This window comes from Onychomys torridus, chromosome 2 (assembly GCF_903995425.1).
Source record: "Onychomys torridus chromosome 2, mOncTor1.1, whole genome shotgun sequence".
NCBI classification, from domain to species: Eukaryota; Metazoa; Chordata; class Mammalia; order Rodentia; family Cricetidae; genus Onychomys; species Onychomys torridus.
The window spans coordinates 154376706-154403093 of NC_050444.1; the positions used below are offsets into that span (position 1 = coordinate 154376706).

General features: G+C 52.9%; 1 protein-coding gene across 1 annotated transcript; it reads right to left on the minus strand.

Annotated features, from left to right (window-relative positions):
- Padi3 (peptidyl arginine deiminase 3) lies at positions 1 to 25644 on the minus strand. Its single transcript, XM_036179151.1, has 16 exons — positions 25553 to 25644; positions 18009 to 18189; positions 15772 to 15844; positions 14724 to 14785; positions 13568 to 13685; positions 12707 to 12832; positions 11260 to 11438; positions 10518 to 10621; positions 10318 to 10429; positions 8462 to 8569; positions 7618 to 7769; positions 6247 to 6391; positions 6031 to 6133; positions 3244 to 3323; positions 2234 to 2359; positions 1 to 234 (listed from the first exon to the last, which is right to left on the minus strand). The coding sequence occupies exons 1-16, from the start codon at positions 25642 to 25644 to the stop codon at positions 1 to 3; spliced, it is 1995 nt and encodes a 664-aa protein (XP_036035044.1).
- Positions 25645 to 26388: the final 744 nt, after the last annotated feature.

Consider the following 26388-nt stretch of genomic DNA (forward strand, 5'->3'; position numbering starts at 1 on the left):
TCAGGGTATCATATGCCACCACTTGAAGGCAAAGGGTTCCCGGCGCACATTGGTGCCGCAGTGAACTTCTCCATGCAGCATGTGGTAGGGTGTGAAGTCATCGATGAAGGTACAGTGCAGACCCAGCGGCTCCAGCAGGGAGCGGACCTTCTCCTCCAGGCAGCAGCGGCCATTGATGATAGGCCCAAAGGGCTTGGGGATGCCCAGGTGCTTACCCAGCACCAGCATGTTCACCTGTGAGAAAGTGTGTGTGTGGGGGGGCCCAGATCAGATCAGAGGTGGGATTTCAACATCACCTTCCCACCCTGGAAGCCCCAGGAGAATCTAGGGTCATCTCCAGGCAGCCTTGAATATATCTGCTCTCTCATTCCTGTGTGGTGGTACCTGGAGAGAGCCAGTGAATCCAACACCTGCAGAAGGATCTGCAGAACCCAGCCCTGTGACATCCCCAGCCACTGCCCTCCTCATTGGTGGACTGTGGTGGCTGCCCTGTTTGTGCAACAGAAAGCCAACCTCCTAGGTCATCTCTGATTGGACCAAGTTAAACAGATTCTCTCTTTCAGAAAGCATTGACATGGAGAACATCTCAGTCTTTGTCTACACAGGTGCTGAAGCTCATGGCCATGTTCACTGTGCTGGTCTGAATGAGAACGGCCCCATAGCCTCATATATATGAATGTTTGGTCTCCAGGTGTTGGAACTGTTTGGGAAGGATTAGGAAATATGGCCTTGTTGGAGGAGGTGTGTCACTTGGGGTGTTTTTTTTTTTTTTTAAAGGATTTATTTCTTTATTATGTATAGTGTTCTGTGTGCATGTATGCCTGCAGGCCAGAAGAGGGGGCCAGATCTCATTACAGATGGTTGTGAGCCACCATGTGGTTGCTGGGAATTGAACTCAGGACCTCTGGAAGAGCAGCCGGTGCTCTTAACTGCTGAGCCCTCTCTCCAGCCCCTGGGGTGGGTTTTGAGGTTTCAAAAAGCCCACACCATTCCCAGTCAACTCTATCTGCCTTGCACTTGTGGATCGGATGTAAGCTTTCAGTTACTGCGGCAACGCCATGCCTGTCTGCCTCCCACCTCGTCCCTCGTGGTGGAGGTCAGGGACTCACTCTGTAAAACTGTAAGCTCCCGTTAAATGTTTCCTTCTACACATGGCTTTGGTCATGGTGCTCTGTCACAATAGTAGAAAAGTAACAAAGACATCCTATCTGTCTGCAGAGCAGCAGAGGAGGGAGGGGCAGAGAAGGGGAACAAACAGAGGCAGAGATGTGGACACAGCAATGAGAAAGCTCCAGGCAGCCGTCCCCACCCTCAGATGTCATAGTGTCCTTGTGTCAAATCAGGCTGAGCCAGCTCGGGTGGGCCTCTGCTTCAGACCAACTCCAGAACCTCAACCCTTACACAAGCTTCCGGTAACATGTAGACTAATTACAAGACACAGGAAAGGAAACAGGAAGGAAGGGGAGCAGAGGGAGGCTTTGCAAGCGAGGGCCAGAAGCCAGAGAGGGAAGCTAAGGAGGATTGGGTTAGGGTGGATTCAGGCTCTAAGGATGGTAGGTGGAGAGAGCAAGCAGCTGGTGACCAGCAACAGTGGCCCCCTGGCCCTGTGTTAGAAGGCAGCCACACTCCATGACCCTCCCTTAGACCCCCTCAGTCAGGACACCTGGGGGAGTTCCAGGTGTTAGGCATTTGAGATGGACACTCAAGGCTTAGAGACAGCAGAGGCAAAGGCATAGTTCCATTAAAAGCACATCTTCCATTAAGCCCTCTGGGATCTCCACTCCTACCTCAGGTTGGCTACACTTTGTCATGTCTGTGATCTGACCCCTTATCCCCTCACCCTACAGGGCAGATGGTTGGGACATGCCGTCAGAGTGGTGAGGAGAGTGTCCCCTCAATGGAGAACAGGGACCATTTTTAACCATCTCTGGTTCCCACGGGACATCTGGTTCTGTGTGCAGTGATGGCCGAAGAGTCAGGGCTGACCCCTCGGCTCCTGGGTGATGTCATGTGTTCTGCACACATGATCCTATGTAACTTTTCTTCATGTCACAGATGTGAACGAGGTCCCTTCCGCAGCCACAGGAAGCCACAATGTCAGCTTGGGTATCCTGGGACCCTGATTCTCCTCACCACCAGCCCCTGGTCACGGCAGTTCCACACAGGAAGGCAATCGAATGTCTTCCCCCAGAACTGAGAGCCTCATCTGAGGAAGCCCAGGTGAGAAACTCACCAAGTCGGGGAAGAAAGCCACAGCCTTCCTCCTCTCAGTCTTGAAGAGCTGCGGGATGTCCACGATGTCGCAGTCAGTCAGGCCCAGCTCCCTCTTCAGCACCTCACGGTTCCAGTCAATACAGCTCTGCAGGTGGGCAAGGGATCACACTGGAGAGACCTTGCCAGTGTGGCTGAGGCAGGGGCTCAAGTGTCCACCAGCAACTATACAGACCCCACCTGCCTAGATCCCTCCCATGTCCCTCCCATGTCCTGCCCATGTTGGCGCAAACTCCACCCCAGACCCTCAACTTAGGGGATCTCATTCAATGCATGGTTTAAGATTTATGTTATCATTGTGTGTGTGTGCGTGCGCGCACACACACACACACACACACACACACACACACACACACACACACTCACACTCCTGAATGCAGCACCCTTTGTGGCCAGTAGAGGGCATCGGATGGATCCCCAGGCGAAAGGTATATTCATAATTTTGACTTCCCCAAGTTCTCCAGTTCTATGTGTATGACCACCCTACTCTGGGCTGTTGGGGTCACAAGCTTGCTGTTATTCCCACGTCTCCTTTCACTCCACATCCAACAGTGCCATCTCAATCTGTCCCCATCTTGCCCCCTCCCCTTGTTGCCTCCCCTTGAAGGCTGCCCCTGGCCTGGTGGGCTGCGGTGCCTTTGCCCACTGATTTATCCCCTCTTTCTCCAGTCTGTGTCTTCACACAGTCCCACCTTCAGGGACTTAACAGGCCATACCCTTGGTGTAGACGTCACATCCTTCCTGGGGGTTGAGTTGTATCTATCTTATTGCTTATAGCCCTGGGTGCTCATGGCTCTGCCTGTATTTCTCAGATGCACAGGGCTCACACCCTTCCTCCAAGTTAAAGGAGAGTCTGGGCCTGTTTCAACTTGACGGACCTTTTGTGAACTGTGGGTCCCAGATTCATGCCCTGGCCCTGACCCCAGCCCCATCCACTCTCATGTCCCACCCTCAGCCCCATGGCCTTTGTACCTGTGCAAACTTATTGAAGTTGATGAGGTTCTGGTTGGAAAGGACCTGATTGATGGAGATGGTCTTAACCCGCCTGTCACCTGTGAAAGAGACAGAGAGGCCTGGGGGTGCTAGCACAAGGCTGAGAGGGCCTCCCTCTCTAGAGACCAGAGGCCGACTTCACAGCTGAGTCAGTGGCTCCTAGACTCTCCTGGGCAGGGGGTGGGCAGCGTCAATGGGAGCTCAGCCTGGCCAATGGGCACATCTGGAGGAAGAAGAGGGTTGGAGGAGTCTGGCTGCCAGGGTGCAATGACCTGCGGAGTTTTATGAGTTCGCTGGAGGTGACTAATTGGGGTTAGCAGTTGCCTCGGGCATCTGTGGTGATTCTTCTTCCTCCAGCTTCTGGGGAGAAGCTGGGTGTGTTGACGGCCCTCACCCAGGCCCCGGGTTTATGGGTTCTCTAGGTAGTGAACCAGTCCATCCCAGCAGTCCAATACCAACAGGCTTTGGCTTGCTCTTTAGGAGCGACTTCAGGCCTAGCTTTCCTGCCTGCCCAATAGCGATCATGGAGACAGGGCTGGCCAGGGGAGCTGAGTTTGCCCTCTCAGCTGCCAGCTAACCAAACCCCGACCATGAGGCCAAAAGAAGACTCCTCCGAGGCCAGTGCCTCGTTCCCCTGTACTCGGCTAGGGATGCGTCATTTCCACCTGGACGGACAAGGGAACTGAGGCTCCGGGTGCTCAGGTGACTCACGGTCATACAGCAAGGGCTTGGGGAGCCCTGGGAGTCGGGTGCTCACAAAGGGCTTCTAGGGCGGTGGTGGCACACGCCTTTAATCCCAGCACTTGGGAGGCAGAGCCAGGAGGATCTCTGTGAGTTCAAAGCCAGCCTGGTCTACAGAGATCCAGGACAGGTGCCAAAACAACACAAAGAAACCCTGTCTTGAAACCCCCCCCCAAAAAAAGGGGGGGACCAAAATAAGGGGGGAGGGGGCTTCTAGACCCTCTTTCAATCTGAGAAAACTAAGGGTGTGAGCCTTGAGCCTCTGAGGGCCAGGAGGGCAGAAGAGGAACTCCTTTGACACATACAGCTGTAGGTCCCAGGTCCCCACCTGGAGGCAGACAGTCTCATTACAGGCCAGCTTGTGGCATCCTTTGTGAGGCGCTGGGGCCAGTGCCTTCTCCCTCTGAGCTTCAACTAACAGCAGATTCCCCTCACCCTGCCCCACCCCGCCCCCACCAGGGGCCTGCCAGGGTCACCAGGATAATGCCTGTGATACCTCAACCCTGGGGCCTGACACTCCTAGGCTCTTAGTAAGCCATAACTGCCTGGCGGGTCTGCGACTGGGGGATGTGGCTGCTGCATACAGCTGACATTGGCAAGCCCCTCCACGCCCTTCCCAGCTGGGCAGGTTGGACTAACTCTGGCTCACCTATTGCTCACTGTAAAAACAGTCCCCAGGGAATGATCGAGGACCACTCCTCCTGTCCCTACCTGGTACAAAAAAAAAATCTCGGTTTAAGGTTGTTTTTGTTTTGGGTTCAAAGAAACCTCACCAGGGTCTTTTTGGAGCCACGGCTTAGGGAACAGAGTCGCTCTTTTATTTTCTGGGCCCCAGGGCTGTGCTTGGAGCAGGGAGACCGAACAAGCTGAGCAGGGGACCTGGAAGCAGGTTTGGGCCAGGACGTTCTCTGCCTCCCATGTGGCCAAGAAAATCTAGGAGTTTGGTGCCCCAAAGGGCTTTATTTTAGTTTAGTTATTTTTGGTTTATTGAGGCAGGTTCTCACTCTGTAGCCAGGTTATCCCCACAGCTGTACTTATCCTGACCCCATCCTGAGTGCTGGGGTTACAGGCCTGTGCCATGCCTAGCTGCAATCCAGCCACCTCTGCCCATCCAAACTGTTCCACTGAATCATGAGAACACAGGCTCCTCATTCAAATCCAGACGGGAAAAAGCCTCGCTAAACACGTAAATAGAAGATGCTTCTCCCACAGTCTCTCTTGACTCATCCCAGTGTTCAAACTTTGTTATTTGACAGGGTATCCATGGGGGCAGCGTGGACCTTCACAACCCCGAGGCCTGACTCTGCTGGCATGGGGTGACTCACTGAGCCAGGCACCTTCCTTTCTACAGGCTGCCCACCTCAAGCAGCCTCCATTGGGGGTGGCCAGAGTGCCACAGCCTCCTGGCAAAGATGTGCTGGCAAGAGGCTCCTCCCACCAAGTTGCCCTTCAGCTGCTCCTGAAGGGCAAGGGCAGTGGATACCAGGCTGTGGGTCCCTCCCCAAACCCAGGCCCTGTCGCAGGTGGGGGTGCAACTACATCCTATGATAACCAGGGATAGAAGGCATGGTAGCCGCAGCTTCAGATGCAGTAGAGGGTGGCAGAGAGGGTGGCAGAGAGCCCCGACAGAGACAGAAAGCTACTGATGGAGGTTCTGGGTCTCTAGCAGCTTTGTAGACCTGTTAGACATCACTTAAAATAATAATCTGAACTACAAACCAGCGACCAAAGAACACTAAACCTGGGCTCTGGGACCTTCAGAGTGGAGGCATGCTGGGACATCCCTGAGTACACCTGGTCCTCACCTTCTTCTCCATGCCCTCTGCCCTGCACCCGCCTTAGCCCTGCCCCCACCATAGGCAGAGGTCACCAGTGTCACAGGGTGTGCCATTTCAGGAAGAAGCAGTCCTGAATTTTTGAGGTACCACTTGGCTTTAAAATGCTCATTCCTTTCTAAAGTCATAGGGTGCTCAATTCAGGAGAGAGACAATATGCTTCTTTGGGGGGACTTTCATCTTTACTCACCAATGACTCCCTCAAAAAGGAGGGACCTGCCATGACCCCACTTCTGTTTTTCTTGGAAGAGCCTGAAGCAGGCAGCGGGGCTGGCCAGGAGGAGCCGGAAGCCCTGTGTGGAGAGAGCAGGCACAGCTGAACTCACGGCCTTGTGTGTCCACCAGCCCCCGCTCAGCCCCACTTCCAAACTCTCAAGGCCTCCAAGACATGCCCACAAGTCCTTACCTTCCTGTCTGGTGCGGGGACGAAGCTCAGAAACTCATCCACGTGGCCCACGGCAAGCCAGTCCACAAAGAGCTCCACCAGGGGCTGCACCTTCTGGGCATGGAGGAAGTCTCGCACCACCCGGGTGACTCTGCGGCCTCTCGACCTGGGCCGGGGTTAGGAAAAGACACCAGACTAAACATACGCTCTAGGAGAAATGGAAAGGCCAGACGGCCGCTCTTCCCAGTATCTGACTCCAAGGCATAGAGGCACAGACCTATCGTTCCAGCATTGGGAAGTTGAGGCAGGAGGAGTAGAGGTTCAAGGCTAGCCCAGGATTTATAGTGAGTTCCAGGCCAGCCTGAGCTACATAGCAAGACTTTAATCTCAAAACAACATATTACTTTATAAACAGAAAAGACAGTAAGTGTATTTTAACATTCCACTCAGGGTGGGTTCCGATGAACCCGCTTCACACGAGCTAGTCATGATGCACCACACAGGCGAGTCCTCAGAGCCACGTTCTCCAGGACACTGAACCCCCACCCCCACTCTTGTCTTGGGTCGCACATAGCTGAGGAGCTCTTCCTAGAGTTAGTTTACACTGCTCTTGCAGCCTCAGTTTCCCAGATGTCAACAAGGGAAAGGGAGGGAGAGGTCAACAAGATCGCCCCAGCGGATCTCACAGTCCTGATCTTTCTGTTCATGCGTTTACAACCCCTCCTCTGCCCTCTGGAAAAATACCCATGGCACGCTCTCAACGTCTTCTCTCTAGCTTGACTCTGGACTCCCCTATTATTTGAGCTCATCTGTTCTAGCAGCTTTGCTTGACTGACTGTAAATATCACTGTCCTTCTCCATCATCAACCTGTGTAACATGTAGAATACCCCACGTGTGTGTGTGTGTGTGTGTGTGTGTGTGTGTGTGTGTGTGTTGTGTGTGTGTGTGTGTGTGTGTGTGTGTGTGTGTGTGTGTGTACACATTAAGGCTACTGCCATCTTAACTCACATTTTCCTTATTCCTGCTCTCAGAAAAAGACCTGACATTAGTCATTTCCACCATAGTATGAACAAGGTTTGACTGAAATGCTGTTTTTCTCTATGCTCTCAGCTGCTACCTTATATGTACTGTATGTTTATGTCACAATCAGAGGAGCTCAGTCTAGCTAGAATGGACTGTGTGTGTGAATCAGCCTCTCTGGCCCCCTTATAAAAGGAAAGGGTTGGACTTAATGACATCTTCGGTCCCTGCTCACTCTGGCCTGCTTGGCAGGTACTGTCTGACTTCCCAGGGTAAGCACAGGCAGTCTAGAGAGTAGCCCCCCTGACCCCGACCCCCAGTCTCCTTACTCTCCATCCCCACCACCACCATTACCACCCAGGGCCTCTCACCCAGGCAGGTTGCCCCCAATGAGGATCCTTCCCAAGGGGTACTCCTTCCCATTGGCCACCACTGGTGGGCTGACCTCCAGGTTGCCAAAGGAGTCCAGGCCACTCACAGAATTGTCTCGTGGTTCCCGAGTCACATAGCCGAAATCTAGACCCTGGTAGGGAAAACTGAGTCAGGCAGGGGCAGAGTACTAGGAAGAGACTGAAGTCATGTGATGGGCTCTGAGCTCCTAAAAGATGGGGTGGGAGCAGCCTAACATTCTTCAGGTGGAAATACTGAGTCAGAAATGGGGTCTGATCTGGTTTTACGTCACATGAGCAAAAGGGCAGGAGCTGGGAAGTGTTCAGTCCCCAGGTCTGTGGTGGACCTGTCAGACTAGTGTTTTTTGCCAGTCACAGACAACAGGTGACTCTGTACCTGATCAGACAGACTCTTCCCAGCAGGCGGCTATCACCGTGACAACGACAGGCTTTATAAACGCCTGCGAAGCTATTTCTGCTGTTGAGGCAATAGAGGCTCTGAGGGGGCCATAAGTCTGACTGTGTCACACAGCATGTGGATGACACCAAAGCCCCTTAGGCTTTGCCTGTAGTACAACCCACCTTCCCCTGCTGTTCAGCAAATAAAAACACAGTACCCTGACATGTTTGAAGCACATATAAACGCACATTTTAGCAGAAATGCCACCCCATATTAAGTGTGGGATAGGCTTATACCAAAATTCATTGTCTCTTTACAAAGTCACTTGCTCTCTTTCACACTGTAACTAGCCAGCTGTCGCTCCTACAGGTGTCCCTGGGGATGTGTCATCTCAGTCCCTAGGGCTGCACTGCACCCCTCACTCACCAGGATTCTTTTGTAAGGAAAGCGCTGTAGTTCCCCATTCCTCGGGGAATCAAAGACCACGGGCAAAGTCTTGTGTGGCGCCTGTGCATAGCCTAGCTCCATCTCATCCTGCAGACGGGGAGAGAGACCATAGCTGTGGACAGTCCAGCAGCGCCCCCAAGTGCTCATCACTGAGCTCTTGGGAGGTCAGCTCCTACATGTGGGTCATTCTCTGCCCTTTGAGGTGGGGGAGTCAGCAAAGAGAAGGGGGTGGGGGCTTGGTTACCCATGAGAGTCACATAAGAATTAAGGAGACACAGACTTTGGGGTGTGCCTGTGCTAGGGCAGGGCAGGGTGGGTACAGAGAGAGACACAGCATGGCCTGAGTTCTACACACAGGCCACCCACTGAGCATGTACCCCTCCTATGGCCTCCATACTTGGTTGTGAAGGGCTGGTAGTCCTGCTGAGGAACCTGAGACAGGGATGCCCCCTCTTCAGAGCTCTTTTCTTTTCTTTTTTCTTTTTTTTCCCCGAGATAGGGTTTCTCTGTGTAGCTTTGCGCCTTTCCTGGAACTCACTCTGCAGACCAGGCTGGCCTCAAACTCACAGAGATCCGCCTGGCTCTGCCTCACGAGTGCTTGGATTAAAGGCATGCGCCACCGATGCCCGCAGAGCTCTTAAGGAAACGATGGCCCAGAATCCATAATGACACATCCAGGAGGCCTGCTATGTGCCAGACCCTGAGTTCTTTATAAACGCCAACTCCATCCATCTCCATGACTCATACATAGAGGACATTGTTATCTCTCATAGATTCATGAAGGCAGAGAGGAACAGAGAAGGCTAGCTGTTTGTTCAAGGGCCCACAGCCTGCCTATGACAAGAACCTAAACTCCAGCTGTCTCACCTCAGGATCCTTCCCAGAATCCCCTCACACCTAACCTCTAGCTGAACTGGAAGCTCCTGTACAGCTTGGTGTTCAAGGTTTTTCACCTCAGCACCTGTCCCGCTGCCCTGGCCCAGGAAGCAAATTAGTTTCAATCTCTGGCTGGGCCTTGGCATTTGCTGGTCCTCTGTCAGGACCTCCCCATCCCATCCCACCTGATGATTGGCAGTCCAAGTCCCAGCCTTTGTCAAAACAGTGGCCGGGTGGTCATTGCATGAGCTCATCAGCAAACACCCAGGTGTGATTACAAGAGGCCAGAGAAGTTGTGATGCTATTCAGGGCCTGTGGTGGAAGTGCCTGGGAAACAGCCAAGAATATTCTCCACATTCCCAGTCTGTGGGATCTAGTCCAGCTCACACAGAGGCCCCTCCCTGGCCCCTCCCTCCTGGCCTTTTCCTTGGAAGATCCTCCCCCAAGGCTCTCCCCCAGAAGCCCTGCCCCTTGGAGCCTCCCCACCCCTGCATCCATCCATCCATTCCCCCAGCAGAAACAGTAAGCCTTCTTCCAGTCACCTTTGGCACTCTGGTACCTACCCCCTTATATCCTGGACTCGGGGTTCTGAAACAGTCATTCACCACAGTGGGGCTTCCCAGCCCCATGCTGTTGACGCGTTTTGGACCAGATTGTTCCCTGTGGATTTACCTTGGCACTGGAGTTTTAGCAACATTATGGGACTCTAGGCCTTTAGGCCGATCCCTCTCCCCACCCTGTGTGACAACTGCAATGTCTCCAGATGCTACCTAATGTCCCCTTGAGGGACAAACTGCCTCTCAGCCCAGCTGTGGGCTTGGAGTGTGTGTCTTCTGCTGCCTTACCTAAAGGTAAGAGAAATTTTGGAATGAGGACTATGGAGTCTGGGAGCCCTGGGTCCTCCTGGGTATTTCCTTGCAGGATGCAATCCTAGTGGGGCTGCCTGTGACGCTGCTTACCTGGATCCAGCGGTCATTGCGGTTCTCTGCCTGAGGACAGACGGTGAGTTTGCAGCCTGCCTTCCTGGCCAGCTCCTCCACAGCTTCCACAAAACACATGTTATTCCTCACCCTGTGAGCAATCCCGGAGGAAGGAGGAACTCAGAGCCAGGGCCCAGGAACAGAGCCCACTCCAAGGCTAGGACTCCACCCAGACTCACCGGCACACGTACACCTCCAGGGGTGGTTGGGTGCTGGGAGTCATGATCCAGGGCGCCATGCGGAACACCACAGTGTCAGTGAAGATTGGGGTCTCAGAGAAGTCCTTCACGGGAGGACCAAGACTAAGAGTGCTGGACTCAAGAGTCTGGTGGTTGGACAAGACTTCTGGTTCTCTGAAGCCCCTCCCCTAGGATTCTCAAAAAATCCCCTGGTTTGGGCTATGGATGTAGCTCCTTTGGAAGAGTGCCAAGATCTATTCCACCATTGTATAAAAATGGGCATGGCGGTGCATGCCTAGAATCCACCATTGTATAAAAGTGGGCATGGCTGTGCAGGCCTAAAATCCACCATTGTATAAAAGTGGGCATGGCGGTGCATGCCTAAAATCCACCATTGTATAAAAGTGGGCATGGCGGTGCATGCCTAGAGTCCACCATTGTATAAAAGTGGGCATGGCAGTGCATGCCTAAAATCCACCATTGTATAAAAGTGGGCATGGCGGTGCATGCCTAGAATCCCAGCACTCAGGAGGCAGAGCCAGGAGGGTTAGAAGTCAAAGGTCATCTTTGGTTATGTAGTGAGTTTTAGACCAAGTTGGCTACAAGAGACCCTGCCTCAAGACAGAACGTTCCTTGGCTTCTTTAGAGGATGGAGATGCCCAGTAGAGTAGTGAGGGAGTGTGAGGCCTTTAATTACATCTGCCAAGCACATTTGTCTCACCCTCTGCTGGGCTACCCTTACCTCATTGGAGTCATCCAGCAGGGTGACATGGAAGGAGATGAGCCCTGGGAAGCCCGCATCAGGGAAGGAGAGGCCTTCCACGAAGAAGCGCTCCTCATCGCCGTTGAGGCGGGGTACCTCGTAGGACACCCTGTCTGGGCCCAGAACACACCTATAGGCCTCACAGGAATCCTCAGGACCTATGAGAAGAGGAGGTGGTCGTGACTCTTGGGCTGCTCAGAGAATGTGAAGATCTCAGGAGAGTTGAGCAGTCTCACCCAGGTGCAAGGCAAACAGCCCTCCAAAGGAGCCCTTCCTCTCCTACCCCCAGCGAAGGAGAAAAGAAGGCACAGCCCCAATGGGCATGGTGGAGAAGGGCTCTCTTTTCTAAGAGACAAGGTGATGTTTAACCTAACCCAGCACGCTGCCTCTCACCATCTTTCCTACAAGAAAATGCAGATGGGGCTGGGGAGATGGCTCAGTGGTTAAGTGTGCTTGCTGCTCTTGCAGAGGACTTGGGGTTTAGTTCCCTGCACCCATGTTGAAAGGCTCATAACCACCTGTAACTTTAGCTCCAGGGGATCTGATACCCTCCCTCTCCTGGCCTCCATGAGCACCTGAACACATGTGCAATACCCTTCCCCTACATAGACAAATAAAAATAAAGCTAAAAATATATGAGTGCAAAATGCATTAAGCAGCTCCACAACCGGGTGGTGGCGGTGGTGGTGTACGCCTTTAATACCAGCACTTGGAGGCAGAGCCAGGAGGATCTCTGAGTTCAACAATGCCAGCCTGGTCTACAGAGCGAGTCCCAGGCTAGACAGAAAAATCCTGTCTTTGAAAACCAAAACCAAACCAAACCAAACAAACAAAAACCCACTTCAGGGGTCTTGTAGAGAAGCCCATTCTACAGACTGCAAAGATGATAGCTCAATTGATAAAGTTCTTTTTTTCATATAATTTATTTCTATTTTATATACATTGGTGTTTCGCCTACATGTATGTCTGTGTGAGGGTGTTGGATCTCCTGGAACAGGAGTTACAGACAGTTGTGAGCTGCCATATGGGTGCTGGGAATTGAACTCAGGTCCTCTGGAAGAGCAGGCAGTGCTCTTTTTTTTTTTTTTTTTTTGGTTTTCAGGCAGTGCTCTTAACCACTGAGTCATCTCTCCAGCTCCTGATAAAGTTCTTAATGTGCAAGCATGAGAACACACCTAAGTTCTGTGCCCAAAACTCAGGTTTAAAAATCTGGTGAGGAAATATGACTTAGAAACAAAACAAGACAGTACCTGAGGAATGATACTCGAGGTTGTCCTCTGGGCTCCATACTACACACACACACACACACACACACAAAGAGCCTACACTTCTGATTGCTCTGACACCAGGGCATCGCCAGAACCTGAGCTGAGATGCACATCTTCCCATGGCAGGGAGACAGAGGAGGCTCCCAGTATACACTTACCACAGACGTGGAAGACTCGTGCCCGCTCTGCATCACAGCTGGAGGTGTGGAGGATAAGTTTGTGGTCATCAAAGAGGGCTTCAGGTCCCTGTGTCCGGAGGACCATGATGGACATGTCTTCCAGATCTGTGGAGCCAGAGAGAGGGTGTTGACAGCGGCTCCCCACAGGCACTGGGTGTCAGGGGTTGGGGATCCCGCCTCAGCTCAGGGAGATATTAGAATCCACTGGTGTGAACGAGAAAGGCATGTGTGCACATGTGACACTGCCCTACTCCATGCCCTCTTTGTGGGCCCACATATCCTCATATGCCCAGAGCAGAGTTGAAAGCCACATGGTCATCTTACCAGGCAAGCCACGCCCCTTTCCATCTCCAGGGGATGCCTGCTTTAGAAGGCATCTCTTGTGAGCATAATGCAGGGCCTCACTCCAACACAGATCAGAGATCCAGTGGGAAGGGGTCTGCATGTGGGGTTGGCAGTCCACAGGCTGGATGTGCAATTTGGGGGACCCTCCTGACTTATGAGTCTCAGCCCTCTCCTCTCTAAACTGGGGTCGTGACCCTCACCCCCTTGGATGATTAAAGAAAGATCTGAGGGAAGGCCTTGCATACAGTAGGTACTCAAACAATGCTAGCAGCCCCTTCTCTCCTGCAGGAAGAAAAGGCTGGGTACCCAGCATGAGTGTCACAAGCACTGGGGACTGCAGAGATGCAGCCTGGGCTGGGTTCTGAAGAATTTCATGGTGAACTCTGACCCTCCCCTGTCTACCTTCAAAGCCCCTCCCAGGGGGTAGGAACCCCTGTGGGGTAACTGAGGAGGGACCCTGGGTACCCAGAGACTGGGCTGCCACAGCATGCTCACCTTGCAGGCAGTTCACATGTTGGTCACAATTATCTTGGGCATCACAGCCCACATCATCCCGATCACAGTTCACCAGCAAGATGGCTCCATATCCATCAGGCCCCCACACCCACTGCCTCTGTCAATGAGAAAACCCAGCTGGCCACAGGGGCTCCAGACAGACCCAGGACAGGCCTCCTGCTCAGTGCTTCCCGGTCAGCCTCCTTAGCCTTCACCTATCCTGTGAGACGTTCACTTCCACTGAAGCAGCAGCTCCAGAAACAATGGCACCCTAGAGCTTACACCGTCAAGTCCAATCCGTCATGGCTGGCTGCAAGCTGCCCCCTGGCCATGGCCCTCTTTCTTTATGGGTAACTTCTTGACTCCTCTCTCATCCCTCCAGCTTAAGTTCTGTTCTGGTCAATGGATCCCTTCCCCACCCAGCTCAGGCATTCCTTCCCAGAAGTCCTCCTTGTCATTCCGGGCACCTTGGCTTCATCTAAACCCGCAATGCATCAGCACTACCAAGACCGCATCAAAGACCTTTAATAGTGTCTTGTTCAGTAGGCTGCTCTTTCTGCCTAGATCTGGGTCCTCATATTTACTACCTGTAGGACATATCTGCTTAGTGCCTGTTTTTATCAATAAAGTTTTATCAGAACAAAGTCCCATGATCAGTTTATGCATTAACTGGCTGTTTCAAAGTAGTATAGGTCACAAGGCCTGAAGCATTTACAATCTGGCTCTTATTTATTTATTTAATTAGTTAGTTAGTTGTTTTGGGGGATAATGTTTCTCTGTATAGCCCTAGCTGTCCTGGAACTTGCTCTGTAGACCAGGCTGTCCTTGAACTCAGAGATCCATCTGCCTCTGCCCTGAGTGCTGGGACCAAAGGCATGCTTGACAAAGGCTTTTATTTATTTATTAAGTTTCCTAACCCTTGCCCTACTTTATACACCTAGAACTTTCTTCTCTTCAATCAAGTATAGCTCAGGACTGGGAATCCATGTTATGGTCACATTTGCTGATGACTCCAGCCATGCCTGGTACTTATCAGTCTACCTCAACTTTGAGTCAACTGGGAGGAAGTAGGGGCACTCATATAGCCTCACCCCTCTGACCTGGAGCACAGGAACTCCACACCTGCCACCCGTCTAAGGCTCAGTCAGAAGCCCACCTTATCCACGAAGCTCCTGTCCTGTCGGCCCTCACAATTCACGTCACAGTCCAGGGTGATGTCTGTTGGGAGGCAGCAGCAGGTGAGTCCCCATGACAGACCATGGTGTCCATCTCAGTCATCTGAGGCCAGGTAGATGGGTGCCATCCCCCAGGAGACACCCAGAGGTTGGGGCCCTGGAACTTCCCATCCTTGGGCAAGGGGAGGGGCTTTGGGGAGAAAGGAGGGTTGGAGCAAAGAGCGGACCCAAGGTTGCCCTGCAGGAAGCTTTCCTTGAATGTAATATGTTCTGAAACCCCAGAACCTTTGCTGTGTGGGGCACAGTAGCACTGAGCCCAGGTGGCTGGGGACAGTCTCCATGGGAGGGGGAAACAGGAAAACCCTAGAATCTTGCTGGCTAGCCAGGCTGGCTAAATCGCTGAGCTCCAGGTTCATCCAGAAACCCTACCTTAAAAGATAAAATGGAAGCCAGGTGTGATGGCGCATGCCTTTAATCCCACCACTGGGAGGCAGAGGTAGGTAGATCTCTGTGAGTTCCAGGCCAGCCTGATCTACATAGCTAGTTCTAGGCCAGCCAGGGTTACATAGTAAGGCCCTGTCTCAAAAATAAAAGCAAAATCACTTCACGCACCCAACTGTGCACATTAAATGCAGTTATAAACCAAGTACTTGACACCGCAATTATTGAATCCAGGGTGGGGACATGGTCAGCCCCCAGAGCCACCCCACCCAGTCACCCTGACACTGTCTTCTTCTGTGATCATCTTCTGTATGGTTTATAACTGAGCACATGGAGCAAAGCATGTTTTCTGTGGCTGCAATCCTCCACACCTGTTCTTCCGTGAAGGGCTCCTCCCACCCACATACTGCATCTGACCCTGTAAGCATCGTAAGCACTGCACTTTAGCATGCATGTGATCCTGGGGCCAAGCTCGGCTTGCAAAGGCCGGGAGGGCATTCTACTGCAGAGCTGAGTAGCCAGCTCCTAACAGTCCATCGGTGGTCCTCACAGGGCTCCCAGCCACACCCTCAGACCTGTCCGACTTACCCACACAGGTGAGGTAGAGTACAGCATAGGCCAGGGGCAACTGCTCGTGGCTGGAGTGGTAGGCTATCTGAACCTGCAGAGAGACATGCTCAGTGTCACATATGGAGAGTCCCATGGGACCTGGTGGGCAGGGACAGGACCCTCAGCCACCTCTGTCCCTATGCCAGTTCCCCTTTGAGCTCCTCAGAGTCATTGATTCCTATCCCTGGGCACATCTGTAAAGTGGGCACCATTTGTCCTGGGTCCATGGGGATCTGGGTTCTAGTCCTACAACAAGCACCTGGACTTGAGTCCAGCATCTCTTGGCCAAGGATTGATGCCTGTCTGAGCTGCCTCAGTTTCCCCACCCTTGCTGACCAGAGCTAAAGATCCTTAGAGGTTGGGACCTGCACAGCCCCCCATTTTGCAGGTAAGAAAACTCAAGAGCCCTGATTTGACCTGCCTGTGTTCGCCACTCACTGGTCACAGAAGCACTTCCCAGTCTTAGATCTCACACTTGACCATCATGACATCATCAGAGACAGTTTCTGACCTTCTCTGGGCCTCAAATCCTCAACCATAAAGTGGGGGGATAATAATGATTTCAACCCCGTAGGGTGGGTTACAGCCAGGTGGATTAAAGGAGCAGAGCATGTGGGGGTTCATCATAGCTGGTGCAGGCCTAGCTCCCAGCCACAATTAAGGGTGAGGACGGAGGTGGCCATGTTGGGAAGCTGGTGGCGGCAGCTCTGTCTTTGACCCTTTGACCCGTTCCTCTCCCTGGGGCATGCCCTGCAGACTCCTGTGCCGCCACCCTGGCTCTGACATCCTCCTTCATCTGGGTCATAGTGTCAGGACCCTGTGGGCCCCATCTACTCCTCAGTCTGGGAGCCCCCAAATTCTACACCAGGATCTCAAAGGTGGATGAGGGGAGGAGCACCTTCCTCAGTCCTACTGGTCCATGAGCCCTAGAGTTCAGGATGGGGAGGCACCCATACAGCCTCAATTTGCAAGGCACCAGGTGGGGCCTTCACAGCTTGGGAGGTCCTGTTGCCCAGCCCAAAGGATTCTGTAATCCTCACTACTCAGCTACTCACTAGGACTTGTGACTTCAGATAAGCCACACCCCTTCTCAGCCTCAGTTTCTTCCTCTGAAAAATGCGCTCATTGAGCTTAGGGCAGAAGCCAAATTCAGAGGCGAGATGGGAAGAACAGGCAGAGAGGGAGTCAGATGTGCAGGAATTCTGTTCCCTGGCTGGGTGGGTCCCTGACAGTTACTCGATGCCCCACATAGGGGAGGGAGCCAGCCCATGATATAGGAGCTACCCAGGGCTTAGTAATGGTCAGTGCTCTTTAAAGGACTAGCTCCCCGAAACCTTGCCCTTGATGCAAGAATGTCTCCCTCATGACAGGTCCTGGTCCCCATCCATCTTTCAAAGAAATATCACCAGTCACCAGCTCAAAAGGCCCATTTCTTCTGTGTTTTAAATCTCTCCTATCTTTTTTTTTTTTTTAAAGATTTATTTATTTATTATGTATACAGCATGTGTGACTGCAGGCCAGAAGAGGGCACCAGATGGTAGTGAGCCACCATGTGGTTGCTGGGAATTGAACTCAGGACCTCTGGAAGAGCAGTCAGTGTTCTTAACCTCTGAGCCAACTCTCCAGCCCCCCCCCCCCTTTTCTGAGACAGGGTTTCTCTGTGTAGCTTTGTGCCTGTCCTGGAACTAACTCTGTAGCCCAGGCTGGCCTCGAACTCACAGAGTTCTGCTTGCCTCTGCCTCCCAAGTGCTGGGATTAAAGGTGTGTGCCACCATCACCCGGCCTCTCCTATTTTTTAAATGGGGACAAGAAGAAGGTGGATGGGAGGGAGGTGAGACCCATCATGGAACTGGTAGCTCCTGGGCATCAGTTTCCCTTCCCATCTCTGCTCTCTCCTCTATCCAGAGCAGCAGAAACCCTCTAACCAAGCCCTTCCCTATAGATGGGGAGACTGAGGTCCAACACAGCAGGACTACGCTAACTCCTCCCCTCATGGGGGCTGGTTAAGCCAGAGAAGACACTCAGTCAGGATCCATCTCCACCGCACCCTAGGAGCAGGACTGGAGTGGCCCCACCCTATAGATTGACACTTGGAGGTCTGAGGACATATATCCTGGACTTGTAAGTTGCAGAATTGAGATTCACACCCAGCTGCTCCTCCATGGAGCTGTGGCACTCTACAGAAAGATGGGAGGCAGGACCAGGGGTGAGCTTACATGACTGTCGTTGAGGTGATTGCTCGGGGAGTTCATGACCACGATGATTTCCAGCCCCTCGTGGAAGCACCACCGCCTGGTGTCAGCTCGCTCTCGGCTCCTCTCGATGCTGGGGGACACGTAGATGTCCACGCCGGGTGTTCCATAGACCTCAAACATGGCTGTGCCCTCGGGAACCGACCTGAGTAGAGCAGGGGAGCATGGGCAATGTGAGCAGAACTTACTCAGACCTATGAGCTTGTCAAGCCTCACACCCTCCTCCAGGAAGCCTTCCCCAACTACCCAGGCAGCTCACAGCAAGCTCTGGGAAGCTGAACTCAAACAGGTACCACACAAACTCATGCACACTCTTGTGCCTAAGTGCTGAGATCCAATATCTTACCTTCATCCAGCTCATTTGGTGCTGGTGATCCTGCATGCACGCGCGCGCACACACACACACACACACACACACACACACACACACACCCCACTCTCAGAAGCAACTGGCTTCCAGTAACCCAGGAAGCTGGTCAGATTTCTACAGCAGGCCTACCACCATGCTTGGTCCTGGATGTGCCATGGAGGGCCAAGGTGCCTTGACACCTTCCTGGTGTGAAGCCCTTTGGCTCAGAGGCCCCAGTTGCCTCAGCTCAGCACCCCTGGGCTCTTCCCTAGGCCACCCTATGAGTTGCTGAGAGTCTCTAGGAAAGCTGCAGACAGCCTGGCTAGGAGGAACACACAAAGGGGGTGCTGCAGCCTCAGCAGAGTCAAGGGCTCAGTGATGCCATGGCCACAGTCAGCAGTCAGGTGGCTATCGAGCTGAGTCCCATTTCAGCCAGGTGACCTTGACTAAATCACCTAGTGCATGGGATAATGACACACACTTGGCTAGCCTCTTGGGAAATCAGGAGGCTCGAGTGTATTAATAGCCATGAGAAGCTTGGAACACTCCTGACCAGGATAAGGAAGGTGCTATTAAGATGAATTATGGTGCAGGCTGCAGGAGAATGGAGACAGCTCGGATGGTGAGGTGGGGTGACTGAGCTGCATCTGAGGGAAAGGGGGTTTCATGCTGCAGCTTCAGGAGGTCAACGTTAGACCGTGATGGCTTGAGTCCCATTTTACCCATAGGAAGTGCAGAACCGGCGATGGTTCTGGAGAGGAGTGGTGTGGCAAGGTGATTAAACCCACAGTCTCTGCAGTCTGGAAGCCTGCGTCCAAAGCCCGTCCACTCCTCACACCTGGAGGCTGATACAGCCTCCGCAGCAGCCCACTCTGTCATCCAATTGGGATGACAAGGATCTGGAAGGAGTGGGTGTGGCTGTAAAGCACTCAGAATGAGTGACAGTCATAACTGTTGTTTTCCTGTCAACTTAGCGGCTGTACCTGAGCCCCGAAGCCCTGTAGTCAGCGCCCTGACACTCAGACCAAGGCCTGGAGGGATTTCCAGTGCACTGGCACTGGTTTGACTACAGCCACCAAATGTAGGTTTTAACTAAGTCTCTATCATTCTATTTACTAATAAAGACTCGGGAGTCAGATGTTGGGGTGAAAACCTGCTAGATCAGAGAGGCCAAGAAGCAACCAGCTGATCTTCCTTTTTGGCCAGAGACCCAGGAAGAGAGGCATCTCTCTCCCCATCTAAAACCAAAAAAGACCAAGAATCCCCAAGTCCCTCCTTATTCCTTCCTGTGCGGCTCTCTATCCATATTCCTGGGTCCTCCCTCCATCCTCTCTATGGCCAATTCTTGTCCAGTAGCCGCTGACTCTGCCTCCTGATCCAAGGTTAATTTTATTAACAGTTTTGGAGTTTCACAGTACCATCAAATAGCCCTCAACACATAACCTTATTTTACTGCTAGGGAAACTGAGGCAGCCAGAAAGGAAGACTCCAGACCCCCATCCAGGGCTGACGCCCCAGCATGGAAGCTGTGTGTTAGGATGGCCAAGGTGGCTACTGGAAGGAGATCCCTGTTCCTGGAAGTTAGGAAGTGCCTAGAACCTCTCTTGGGCAACACTCTTCCTTGGGCCAGGCCGCCATGACAGATAGGAAGGCAAATCCCACACCCTAGCTTCCAGATGGCTCTAACCCAACCGAGCCTGTTTACAGCCCTCCCAGGTAGCCTAGGTGCATAGCGGCTGTGAACACAGCAAGGTGACCAGCCTTGCAGGAACCAAGTCATGTTTTCTGGGACATGGAACATCTGGTGAGGGACCTAGGCAGGGACTGGTGAGATGGCTCAGCTGATAAAGGCGCTTTCCACCAAGATTGATGACATGAGTTTGATCCTTGGATCTACATGGTAGAAAGAGAACTGACTCTTCCTGGGTGGTCCTTGAAAATGGGGACAGCTCATTTATCCTACAGGTGGCCAGTCCCTGGAACCTTGTGGACAAAGCTCCCAGTGCCAGCGGTGCTGCAGGGACCTGGCCATCAAGCCCTTCTGATGGCTACTGATGCCTAAGCCTCATGGCAAAGGGACTGCTTAGAAATGCTGGCCCCAAGTCCCTGTCGGGAACACAAGGATGACTTGGGGCGGGACTACCCCATCCTGGGAACCCTCAGCCATCTCTTCCTCTGTGCCCTTGTCCCCCCCCCGCTCCCCGGCCAGTGAGGATGACACCGGTGACTTTGGTAAATGACGCTGTCCCTGTATGACATGTACACTATCATCTCACTTTGGGGAAACTGAGGCTCAGGGGTGACTTGTCCAAAGTCAAGCAGTTGCTAACTGACAATTTCATGTCATGCAGCTTAGCTGTGCTGTCCTTACACCCAGGCAAAGCCGACCTGATGCCTCCCTCTTGGGTTAAGGTTCTGGCCTCCAAAACAAGACTGCTAATGACAGGTTTCAGTGGTTAAGACAGAAACAGAAAACAAACAAACAAAAAAACAACCAAACCAGACAACGTCTCCTCAGTGCTGGCCTGTGGGGATAGTGATCACAGTCCAAACAGCACAGGCTCTGAGTGGCAGTTTCATTTAACAAGGGCCCCAGATCCCCCTACCATACCAGCTTTGCTCACAGAACTAGGCCCAGGAGACTCTGGGCCCATCTGACCCCACATCCCACCCACCCTACTCTGATCCTGGACAGTGGTGGTCACGCTGACCCGTCTCCAAAGACTGAGTGGCTCTGAGACTCCTGACTCAGCTCCTGCACAGATACTCAGAACCCCTGTGTCAGAACCACCATGTGGACAGAGGGGCTTGCCCTGTTGATCCAGGAGGCTCTGAGGTCTCAGAGCAGAGCTCAAAAGGCAATTTCTCTCTCTCTCTCTCTCTCTCTCTCTCTCTCTCTCTCTCTCTCTCTCTCTCTCTCTCTCTCTCCTTCCTTCCTTCCTTCTTTCTTTGAGGTTTATTTATTTAGTATGGATGCAGTGTTCTGCCTGCAGGCCAGAAGAGGACACCAAATCCCATTATGTTTGGTTGTGAGCCACCATGTGGTTGCTGGGAATTGAACTCAGGTCTTCTGGAAGAACAGCCAGTGCTCTTAACTTTTGAGCCATCTCTCCAGCCCCAAAAGGTACTTTCTATGCCAAACCTTTCTAGTGTCTTCCAGGAAACTGAGGCCCAGGAAAGAGGAGCCAGTAGCTCAGGATGACATAGCCTTGGAGACACCTAGGACCCCAACTCAGGGCTCCTTCCTGGCTCCACTGGGCAACTCATCGGTGCCATGAGTTGTCTGCCCTCCCAACATGCCTCTCAACAAAGGAATGGGGTCAACTTTTTTGTTTGTTTTTTTTTTAAGAGACCCAAACTGCAGCTGGGGGGTGAGGAGGTGCTGGTCATGAAACCCAGGACCCTAAACACACTAAGCATGTGCTTTTCCACTATAAGGCACCCCAGTCACACCCAGATGAGCTAGCCTAGTCAACACTTTTTTTTTTTTTTTGATAGGGTCTCATTTTTTGACAGGGTCTCATGTAGGTCAAGCTGGCCTTGAATTTATGGAGCCAAGGATGATCTTGAATTTCTGAATCTCTTGTCTCTACCTCCAAAGTGCTGGGATTACAGTCCTAAGCCACTATATCTGCTGGTTTTTAATGGTACTAGGAATAAAACCCATGGCCTCATCCATGCTAAGTAAGCCTTCTATTAACTTCTATCAACTGAGCGCCATCCTGGCAGTACTTTTTAAAGGTCCCACATGACTCAAAGATGCAGGGGGGGGGGGTAGAGACACCACTGCAGAGAAGAGGGTGCCACCTCATCACCAGGTGTGGTCACTTAAGAGACACTTGCTCGTAGAGAAAAGCTTCCTTGGGGAAGCTCAGGGCAGCTTCCTGTTGATGGAGACCTCCCTAGTGGATCTCAGTCATGGCCTCCCCACCTTCTAGCTTTTCCAAGTGCTGCTTCTGGGGCGCTCTCCAAGGTGACTAGATCTACCTGAAGGTCGAGGTGCCTGGGCTGGTTCAAGAGAGGCCAAGAAGCAGGCAGCCACCTATGGTTACTGCCCCCCTGCAGCCATGCAGCCCAGACCTGATTCTACCTGAATATATGTGGGGCCCTGATGTCCCACCAGCCCCACAGAACCTTTGGAACTAGGTCGCCATCACCAGTCATCATGGGCTGTTTGGGTTCCAAGACCTGGTTTCTGTCTTAGCTCACTTTCTATATCTGGGTAAATCCTTTCACCCACCAGGCCTCAGTTTCCCTGTTTAGAAGAAGGGTGAGTCCCAGAGGCTACCACTGGACCAGCCTGGGGACTGTTTTCCACACTCATACATGATATGTCATAAAGATGTCAGCTTCCCAGACAAGGAGCCCTATGAACAGCCCCAGGGGACAGACAGCTAGAAGTGAGTCACATGGTAGAGAAATGGCTGATAGCTGCTTTCATCCTGTTTTCCCGCCTCATTGCAGCTGGCAACTGTGGCCCCAGGTAAGCCCACTCCCTGTTCCAGAACTACCTCTTCCCAGTGTGAACCAATTTTTCCTTCTCTGCCTCCAAGGCTGAAGTCTCAGCCTTACACCTCAGCGGACACCTCAGCCCTGAGAAGGGTCCTCGCGAGGCTCCTGTGCATAGCACGGGTCAGCCTCATGCCCCTGAACCTCACCACACACATGTGAAATGGAGATGAATGAGAACAGATGAGGCCTGGAGTCTTGCCTTCCTCCCCTGGCTGTTCAGGAGCTGCTCCTGCCTCATCCTTCAGGCTCCTCCTCCAGGAAGCCCACTCTGATTGCTCACATCATGCTGATACCTTTTCCATCCATTCCTCCATCTCCCGGTAGGGCTCAGGAGCTGTGTCCTAGCCAGCTGGTACATGGCAGCTTTGGGAACACTTGAGACTTTCCCCAGGATTAGTGCAGAGTCATAAAATGATGGCGACGATAATGATGGTGATGGAGACCATAATAAAATGTTCTGTGCATGCTAGCATTGGCTCTGCAGTCTATATTCTGCATACAATCTGTGCCGTCCTCCGGGTGTCTCCTGAAGGAAGGACCAAACAGTTCAGACAGCCTCCTGCCTCTCTACCAACTGGCTGTGTGACCTTTGACTGGTTAGTTAACTCTCTGGGTCTCGCTGTCCTCATTTATGAAGTGGTGGGCACAGCCTACACCCTTTGGCTGTGGTAAGCTCGTTATCTGGGTAAAGTAAGTAGGATGGTGCAGGCCACTAAAAGCCTGGTGCCAACTCACATCACTGGCCCACCACTTTGCAAAGCTAGAAGCAGAGTCCACAGGGAAAGAATTTCCCAAGATGAGGCAGCTGGGCAGGGCCAAAGACAGGGCTGAGCCACCACCCTGCTGCTCCTGGTTTGCAGGCCAGGGTCGGGCTCCAGGAAGAGCCCTCCAAGATATCTGGTCTAGCTCTCCCATTCTGAGATACTTCTGCAGACCTCACTGGACAGCAGCCTAGCCTATGCTAGAACTCCCCAGCTAGGAACAGAGCCTTCCACTTCCTAGAGTCCCCGGGGGGCCAGGCATACAGTAATGCTCAAAGACCATGATGAGTGTGTGACTCCATTTCCCAGGGTGATTGGCTATCAGGGTGAGTGGACACCTTGGAAGACACCAAAGCCCTGCCACCACCCATGGCTGTCTCACCCCCAGTCTTCTAGGTGAATCCCCACCATTGCTCTGTATCACTCAAGTCACCCCCAACCAGCTGCCTGCCTCTCACCCAGCCCATCCCCCATCCTGGAAGGCACCTCTGAGGGGAGGAGAAGAAGCCATCCCCAGCTCCCTGGACGGGTCAAACCGGAGACATATCTACCCAACGGGCACAAGGCAGCCTGGCAGTGAGTCACCCCCATGGGCAGGCAGCCCTGGAGCAGGCCGTGGCGCCAGGCAGCATCCACCCCCCCTCCTGTCCTGCCTGATTTGTTGGAGGCCACAGACTCCCCTCTGCACATCTCACGGCCCACCTACCCTCAGCCAGGCTTTAGCTCCTGGGATGCAGTTCATCCAGACTTGGTTATTTCCTGTGAGAGGCAACTCACTCCCTATCTTCCACACCTGGAACCTCTTTGCTTACAACTGAGGTCCCTCCCCCCCTTTTTAAATTCTTAGTTCTGGACACTTGTTCTCAAAGGCTGTGAAACTTTGGCCCCTGGGGCATATCTGACAATACCTAGAGACATTTTTGGCTGACCCAGCAGGGGTGGGAGCATCATTGGCCCCTGGTAAGTGGAGGCCAAGGATGAGCCTCATGGTGTTACAGTGTGGCATTGTCCCACAAGGACTTCTGGTGTCCCGGTGCTGAAGCCAAGTCCAAGAAGAGGGTAGAGAGAGCCTGCGAGGTGGCACTCTGACCTCAGCATCCTTGGAATCTGTCCCCAGTTCAGCTTCAGGGATGGGATTCAAAAGCCTAAGAAACCAGACTTGCTCCTATACCCGCTACCCAAACCACCCTGGAGTGTAGAGGCTCAGCCTGGCACGCAGCAGCCACAGTGCGTGGGTGGCAAACAGCTGGTGATGGTAGGTCTGAAGCCCTGGTGATCCAGCGGCTGAGCAGCTGGACATGATGTCCTCAGTGAGTCTGCAATGGGCTTAAAGCCCAGCTTTGCTCCCGGTGACTGTGTGACCTGGGCTAAGGGCTCGTCATCTCTACGCCTACACTTGCACTCTAGGGCCGACGTCGTGTGAGATGGCGTTAAACCTCAGGGCTCTTCTTGTCAGGGTGGCATTTGAGAAGTGTGACCAGCTCTGGGGACAGAGCGTGGCACCTTGAGCAGATGTGGCCGTCTAAGAAATGACTTAATTCTCCCCATACCCATAAACCCAGGGGCTGTAGGACAAGGGGACACGTAGTCCCTTCCTTGCCTTGTGGGCCATAGACAGACTGCCCAGCCTCTCCTGTACACCCCTGAAGAGAGACATGAGCCCACAAGCCCCGGGACGGAGCTCAGCTCTGCATGTCTCACCTCCCTGGTTCAAGAACCCTGCTTGGAACCTAGCTGACATCAGCAGGGACCCAACCTTCCCCCTGTTGTTCTAAGGTTAAGGCTAGGGACTAGGCAGCCAGGCCCAGCCTGTGCCCTGAGGAACACCCACACAGCTCCTAGTGATGCTGCATGAAGAACCCAGATCCTCCAGGGCCAGCTCTTACCCATAAATGTCCACGATGGTCTCGACACCTGCCACACACACAGCGCTGGTGGGGTGTTCCAGGGACACACGCACAATCCTCTGCAGAGACATACTGGCCTAGGATGGGGCTTTGGCCACCAAACCCAGCACTAGCCAGAAGTCCCCCAGGATGTGGTTTAAAAGTACCCAGCCCCACCCCTCCAGCCCAGGGTGCAAGCTCATTGGCTCCAGTGCTAGAAACCCAGCCTCTTCCCAGAGGCCAAAGGGCTAACCCCCTCTTCAGGATTGGCTGGAAAGGTTCTGAAATTTGCATATGAACCTGTGGCTCCCACCCCAGGGCACCCAGAGAGTTAATTTCTAGCTGGAAAGAATGCAAGTCCCCACCGGCACTTGGCTGGCACATCTGGGTCGATGGGGGCAGGGGGAGGGCAGGTAGGGCTTTTCCCTGGCCCTTTAATGTCCTCTTGGGGCTCCTCTCTACACTGCTGGAAGGGACTGCCGGTTCCCAGGCCTGTTCCAATCTGGTACAGGCAACTGGATTCTTCATGCAAGCCTGTGAGAAATACTGGCCTTGTCTCCTTTTCCGCCTCCCTTCCCTCCTCTCCTCTTCTCCCCACCTTTCTTGGTCTTTACTTTTTTGAGAAAAATTTTAATTAATTGCTTAATTAATTAATTATGTTTGTTTTGTTTCGAGACAGGGTTTCTCTGTGTAACAGCCTTGGCTGTCCTGGAACTCTCTCTGTAGACTAGGCTGACTTCAAACTCACAGAGATCTACCTGCCTCTGCTTTTCAAATGCTGGGACTCAAAGGCATGCACCACCGCCACCCAGGTGTCTCCTTCTTCTTCTCCTTCT

Excerpts from the sequence above, each read along its gene's own strand:
- Padi3 (XM_036179151.1), bottom strand. The coding sequence starts at position 25,644 with ATGTCTCTGCAGAGGATTGTGCGTGTGTCCCTGGAACACCCCACCAGC. Across the intron at positions 10,430-10,517 it reads CTGGAGGTGTACGTGTGCCG|GGTGAGGAATAACATGTGTT; the intron begins GTGAGTCTGGGT and ends GATTGCTCACAG. Across the intron at positions 6,392-7,617 it reads ATTGGGGGCAACCTGCCTGG|GTCGAGAGGCCGCAGAGTCA; the intron begins GTGAGAGGCCCT and ends ACCCCGGCCCAG.